This window comes from Eucalyptus grandis, chromosome 11, assembly GCF_016545825.1.
Source record: "Eucalyptus grandis isolate ANBG69807.140 chromosome 11, ASM1654582v1, whole genome shotgun sequence".
In the NCBI taxonomy this organism is placed as follows: domain Eukaryota; kingdom Viridiplantae; phylum Streptophyta; class Magnoliopsida; order Myrtales; family Myrtaceae; genus Eucalyptus; species Eucalyptus grandis.
In genome coordinates, this window is record NC_052622.1 from 40,328,711 (window position 1) to 40,335,503 (window position 6,793).

General features: G+C 41.8%; 1 protein-coding gene across 1 annotated transcript; it reads right to left on the bottom strand.

The window, feature by feature from the left end:
• Positions 1 to 3,411: 3,411 nt before the first annotated feature.
• Positions 3,412 to 5,962, bottom strand: LOC104426427 (putative receptor protein kinase ZmPK1). Its single transcript, XM_010039485.3, has one exon. It carries the CDS (start codon positions 5,841 to 5,843, stop codon positions 3,420 to 3,422), a length of 2,424 nt encoding a protein of 807 aa, XP_010037787.2. The 5' UTR covers positions 5,844 to 5,962; the 3' UTR covers positions 3,412 to 3,419.
• Between the last annotated feature and the right edge of the window lie 831 nt (positions 5,963 to 6,793).

Genomic DNA, 6,793 nt, shown 5'->3' on the forward strand with positions numbered 1-6,793 from the left:
TTTAGGAAATGAATGGACAGAGAGTTCTGGGTTTGGTTTTTTTATAGATATTTGAAGTGCACGTCGGTTGCGCAAAGACACGCGTGTAAATGGTGAATAATAAAAGTCAATTACTTGCCCAAATTGAATGTCTTTCTTTTGTTTTAGGACAATTCACAGGTGGGGTTCATGCAATTACTTCGATGTCCGATCAAATATTGCGTGGATGGCGTTGCACGAGTCAAGGATAATATTTGACATTTCTATGCGTGAAAAGCCTAGTTCATCAGCAATCTCCAATCCCATTAGAGAGACATATATCCCCAACTTCATTTCTCCCTCCCTCTCTCTGTGACAAGTCTGACCGGTAACAACGTTTTTTTTCCCCTTTTAATATGGAGAAAAATGTAAGTATCAGATGAGATACAGAAACTTAAGGGCGTCCCCAACATTACAAATGAGACTAATAATGCGAGAAAATATAGAAAGTCTCCACATGGTATCCGATGCAACACTATCTTGGGAAGGTCTGAAACTTTTGTAGAGTGAAGCTCTACTTTTAATGATTTTGCTCACCTTAGCCAAAATAATATGGATGATTGTTTCATTTTTCTATGTGATTGAACCCTATAATTATGTTGCATGGTAGAACCTAAATATGAATGTAAAGAATAGTGAAAAACTAGGCTTCGACTTACTATGGATCATCTCACTTTTATGGGACATAATCATTCATTTATCTACTAGTCACAAAACGAAACTTGAATGTATTGAAGGGTAGACTTTAAGGACCTTGCTTAGGCCTTTTCTATGAAATATAGAATGTGAAAACCCGTTTGAGTGATTTACCATTAATTTGTTTGAAGGCTGCTGTCCATTTATGTTCACTTGTTATAATTGGGTTTTATAGACGTGTTAAGGTTTTGTAATTGAAAAGAGCTATATTTTTTTGTTAATTTGTTTTATAAAACTTATGCAGCAGAGTATCAGTTGGATTAGCTCCGGAGAGTCTCTGGAGAATAGCAAGTCGAGTGAGACTCTCAAGTTTGGGCAAATTGCATCTTCTTAACCCATTAACAACAGAAACCAAGAGAAAGATTAAACCGCACTATCTGCACAGAAAATAGAGCAGAGAAAATGGGTCATGGTGAGGAGCTAGATATCACAAGAACCGGACAAGAGGGAGACTTGCAAAGATGATGAGATGCTAAGGGGGAGGGGTGAGAGATGGATGACGCGGAGGCGTGAGAGCTTCATTAATGACGAGGACGATTGCCGGTTAACTTGTAAGGAGTTGTCGATTCTTGAGTTCTGTCGATGAAGTTTCGTTTCACCACAATAATTGCTAATTGGCAACATATAGATAGGAGGCTATTCTGAGCGATTTCCTTGGCTATTTATTGAAGTTCTAAGATAGTTATTTTTCGTGTAAGGCTGGTGGACGAATTTTGAGAGATGAACCGCAAGGTTGAAGGGTCAAGATTACAAGTCTCCATGTCATTAATTGCATCTCTGAGTTCCTAGGTCCTTATCATGTTTTCTAGTATGTCTTTAATATTTGGGAAGTCCCCATGTCTTTTATTGTTTGTCTATTTTCTAATTCTTAGTCCTTATAATTAGAGGAGTGTTCTCAGTTATAACAACGTAGACTTGGTGAATGTACGAGAATTCCTTTGCAAGAGTGAATATTTATCCGGATTTTTTATCTAAAATTGTTGGTGGTGAGTCCAACAATCCTTTCTCTTTGGCCAATAGAGGAATTCTTCACACCTTGATAGTGAGTTGCCATCTATTTCAATACTTTATCCTTGATTGGTGGGTTGTACCTTTGTCCTTCACACATCAAGTCATACACTTAATCAGAAATTTCTTATACTTCAAGATACCTGTCCATACACATACCAACAAATCCCATTCCAGGAATTACTCGTTCCACGCAAGCCCCAAAAGACAGCAAGAGAGATGACCCTTGGCAATTTAATTCCTAGTCCTAGTTCTTCGTTCTCGCAATCGCTTTCGATGAGCTAGGGTTTTCAATCTGGTGCCTTCCATCGGCGACGATGGGGCTTTCTCACGCAGCTCGCCATTGCTGGATCTCGGGCGTTACGATGGCGAAGGCTCCACTGAGTCCCGATGGCAGCAATCACAAGAGCAGCAACCACAAACCTTGCTCCGGCGTCCGCGAGCAGGACAGGTACCTCCTTTTTGCCAACATTAGCCGCATCATGAAGAAGGCTCTCCCCACAAACGGTAAGATCACCAAGGACAGAAGGAGACCACGCAAGAGGAAAGTTTCCGTTTTCCGGTGCGAACGCGATGACATTTTATTTGTGTGTGCGCGTTTTTCTTTTGTTGGATGGGTAGGCCCGGTGAAAGTGCCAAATAGAGAAGGTGCAGGGAAAGAAGAAGATGGGAAGAAGGGAAAAAGAAGTAATTCGGAGATTTTATATTTTAGGGATTTAAATTTTACAAAGGTGGCCCCGTGGTCCGGCCACCAGAAAAATGATTTGTTCGCTGTGAACATTTGGTTGGCTGACGAGCTTAATCATTTATTTGAAACAAAGTTTAATATGAACCTATATTTTTTTTTACAAAGGTGGCCCCAAAAAAAAAAAATCCAATTTCAAGTTAAAAAATTTCTAATCTAATTTCAAGTTAAAACTTTTCTAATTTTTCTTGATTTTTTTCGTTCGAATGATACTTTTTGATTTGTTTCATGATAAATAAATAATTTAAAAGATGTTTTTTAAAAATAATCGCTCATAATACTTGAAATAATTAATTAATAAAAGATATTTTCATTAATAAAGATAATTTATATCCTACAGATGATAAAATATTATTTATATCTTTATCTGCGTAAACTATATAAAATGATTATTTTTAAGAAGGTATTTTTAAATTGTTTATTTTTTACGAAATTATTAAATGTCTGACACTAGAAGGCGTTTAAATGGGCACCTCAAAATTTAAAATAGATGATGGATTGACCGAAAAGGATGTTGTAAATATGGTTCCTTCGGCAAGTCCAATCACATGCTGTAACAGGGAAAGATTCGGTCGGTCGTTGTCACATCACAAAAGCGGCCGGCCAAGCTGAAATGTTTGAATTTAATACGAGTGGGGAACTGACATTAGTATCTGGCCCCGCTGCCACGTCACTCTATAATGCCTATCAAGCACCGAAATTTATTTCTTCCTCTCTAGCGGCCCTCTTTAGGCATTCTTTTGACTTTTCGACCATCTTCTTAAAAGCAAATTTGACCAATTAAGATTCGTCTCACGATGTCATGATGAATAATTTCTTTCATTTTCAGATAAAAACATAATGCGATGAATTTCTCACGTAACATGAAGATGACATTATCATTTATGAAGTACAAAAAAAGCGAAAAATTGGAAATCAATCTTTCACGTTACCAAAAGCATCGGCACTAGGCTTAATCTTGATGATCTGACTTAGGCAAGTTAGGTTCATCATCAAGTTCTAGCAGCTGATTCACTACTGAGGCCATGGTGGGTCTCTTGTTCCTGTCCTCTGCCGCACATGACACACCAATCTCAACAAGCTTTCTTGCCTGTTTCCTGCTATATTGCCCTTTCAATCTCTTGTCCACCAAATACTCTATCCCCAAATCCTCCCCAAATAGAATCCTCCTCTTCATCTCCCGGTTGAAGACCATCAGCTCGGTTTCCCACTCCTTAGTCTTTCCTTTCTTCACGACCAAATTCGAGAGCCGAACCCCCCTCACTATCTCCAGGACCATCACACCATAACTGTATACGTCGACCTTCGTCGTGATGGGGAGATTCAGGGCCCACTCAGGTGCCATGTAGCCCTTCGTGCCCCTTACGCGCGAGAATTGTGAATTCACGGTGTCCCTCTGGAGCAGTTTCGCCAGCCCAAAGTCCGCGATCTTGGGCTCAAATGTCTTATCCAATAGAATATTCTCGGGTTTCACATCGCAGTGGATGACCCACTCGAGGCACTCGTGGTGCAGGTAGGCCAGGCCTCTGGCCATGCCTAGCGCAATCCTGAACCGATCCCTCCACTCGACGATGTTCCCAGAGAACAAGTGCTTGTCCAGGGACATATTCTCCACATACTCATAGACCAGGAGCTTGTGCTTGCCTTCACAACAGAAGCCCCACATCCTCACCAGGTTCATGTGATTTATCCTCCCAATTGTATTAACTTCAGCCCAGAAGACCTCCTCCTCAGGGTACACATCTCCGAGTCTTTTTACGGCCACGACCCTTTCATCCGCTAAAACGCCCTTGTAGACTGATCCTGACGCTCCTCTCCCTATCTCTCCCTTGAAGTTCTGGGTCACGCTTTTGAGTTCCCCATAGCTGAACCTCCTGAACTGGCTCATTATCGCGTGGTACCCGTCTCCCACTATGCTTTGCGCATTACAGTTTCTGAAGAGAATCCACCAACCCGAGAAAAAGATAAGGATCTCGGCCGCCCCAATTGCGGACAAGAACCAGTAGAGGTAGGTCCATCTCACCCTCTTGCCTGTAGTGTCATACATGGTCAATGAACCTTCCGCTGAATGGTCTCCAGCTGCGGAGCAATTGGGATTGCTGCCGTTGTGAATCTGCTCCAAGGATGCCACCATGGAGATGGGCAGTTTCAGATGTAAAGTTCCAGGAAAAGACGGGGTCTTGTAGCCGCTGAAGAGCAAGTTCTTCCCGAAACACCATCTTTGCGATTCCCGGTAGCTGAACCCCAAGCAGCTGCAGTCATCCAAACAGGCCTGCCTGCAGAAATTGAACGAGGCGCTGTTGTTGTAGATGGCATCGAACCCATAATAGTCCGTGTTGGGAAGCGCCAAGAACTTCACGTCCTGAGACTTGGAGCAAGTGAAATTGAACCTGGGCTTGCAACCTTCGTTCCAATCTGTAGGCTCGCTCATCTCATAACCAGGAGGGCATGTGCACTTGGGCTCAGGTGTATACACACAAATCCCGTTCATCCCACATATCCCGTGCACGTTGCACAATCCCGGAAGCGCCTGCCATGTCACCACCCAAGATCCGGACTGCTTGTCCAAGCTGTAGAGCCTCAGGTTCCCATCCTGGTCCATCGTCAGCCGCCTTTTGATCCCAAGGCCACGGTCGGAAGCATCGAATTGAAACCGGTCGCTCGATTTAAAATGGCCCGTCTCATCAAGGACTGCGATCCGGCTACTGTTGTAATTCGTTCTCCCATTCCGGTACACGTTGAAGGCCGGGTTAGGCCAATAGAGGCTGGATATGTGTGGTCCGTCATACATCAACCTCAGCACATTGTCATTGTCGAAGTATAGGTTGAAGTAGCCAGAGTAAAAGGCTCCTCCTTTCCGAGATGACACCAATTTCTTGCTCTTAGTGAGGTTCTGGTTTGGCAGCAGAGTATCGGTTGGATAATCAAAGCTTTGCCATAGAATTTTCCAGTCGGGACTTCTCAGCACAAGGTTGCCTGTATCGAAGAGCTTGAGCGAACTGGCATTGGTGGAAGTCGTTTTGGTCTCCCAAACCACGGAACCATCCACGTCAGTCAGGACCAACGCACCGGTGCTCCGGAGACTGATCTTGGAGCCTCGGCCATTAACGGGATTGTCCCGGTTGGCCGTCCAAACGACTGTCCTGTCCGAGGAGTTGGTGAACCAGATTGAGAACCAGTAAGCATTGCCTCCAAGACCATAGAAGCCGCATGTGAAGGTCTTATCTGGGGATGTTAGTGTGTCGGAGTCATGTTCTTCAACTGACAGAGAAGAGCCTCTAAGCAAAACGTCTGAGCTTGCAAAGGGAAAGCATGTGGAAAATAGAATGAGTGGGAAGAGAGAAAAGCTAGAAAATGTCATGGCTGTGGATTTCATCGCTGGAGTTTTACGAATTGTAAGGACAGGGAGTTCTCGATTTTGTTTTGTTGATAGACGCTTGAAGTGCACGCCGATGGCGCAAAAACACGTATAAATGGTGAATAATAAAAGTCAATGACTTGCCCAAATTGAATGTCTTTTTTAATTTTTAGGAAATGGTTCGGCTTATATGACGTCAACTAAGGCCACGCATTTTGAATAGAAACAAGTTGACTTTTTGCTTATAAAATCATAAGAGGGTCCACACAATTAATTTTAAAGAATGTGATGAAAGAAAAAATAAATTAGTACCTAAATATAAATAATTACATATTATAAAGAAATCGTTAATGTTATTATATAGATCTATCTAATTTAAAAGATGAAAAAAACACTTCAAATCGAGTATAATATTTGACATTTTTTGCGTTAAAAGCCTAGTTCATTGGCAATCTTCAATCTCATTAGAAAAAATAAATCTCCAACTTCATTTCACCCTCCCTCTCTCTGTGACAAGTCTGGCCATGTCTATGTCGGAACATTTGTGTTCATGCTGGGATAGGCTTCCATCTAAACTTAGAGATATAAAACATGAGCGGAAACTGATTCACTTCTCTATTTATTTTTACTAGCATTAACATGTAGTGTATCACGTGATCCATATGTTTTGTGTTGAATCTAAAATGTACTGATAACTATGCGACAATTTTTTTCTCATAATTTTTTTTGGGAAAAGAAAGATGGGTAATCGAGCATATCCTAGAACATGTGCATTTGATATGTTTCTTGAGGGTTCCGGAGCCTATAGAATGGGTTATGGGTTTCAAAAACCTAGAACTAGTACTTATATAGTACGTTTCAGGTTTGAGCAAATACCCAAATGGGAAACTGTACTCCCTACTCACATTTTTACCTTCAAGGAGCACTTGAGTAAACTTTTTAAAAAGGTTTTGTTAATGAGTCCCGAA

Coding starts and splice junctions, on each gene's coding strand:
- LOC104426427 (XM_010039485.3), bottom strand. CDS start 5,843: ATGAAATCCACAGCCATGACATTTTCTAGCTTTTCTCTCTTCCCACTC.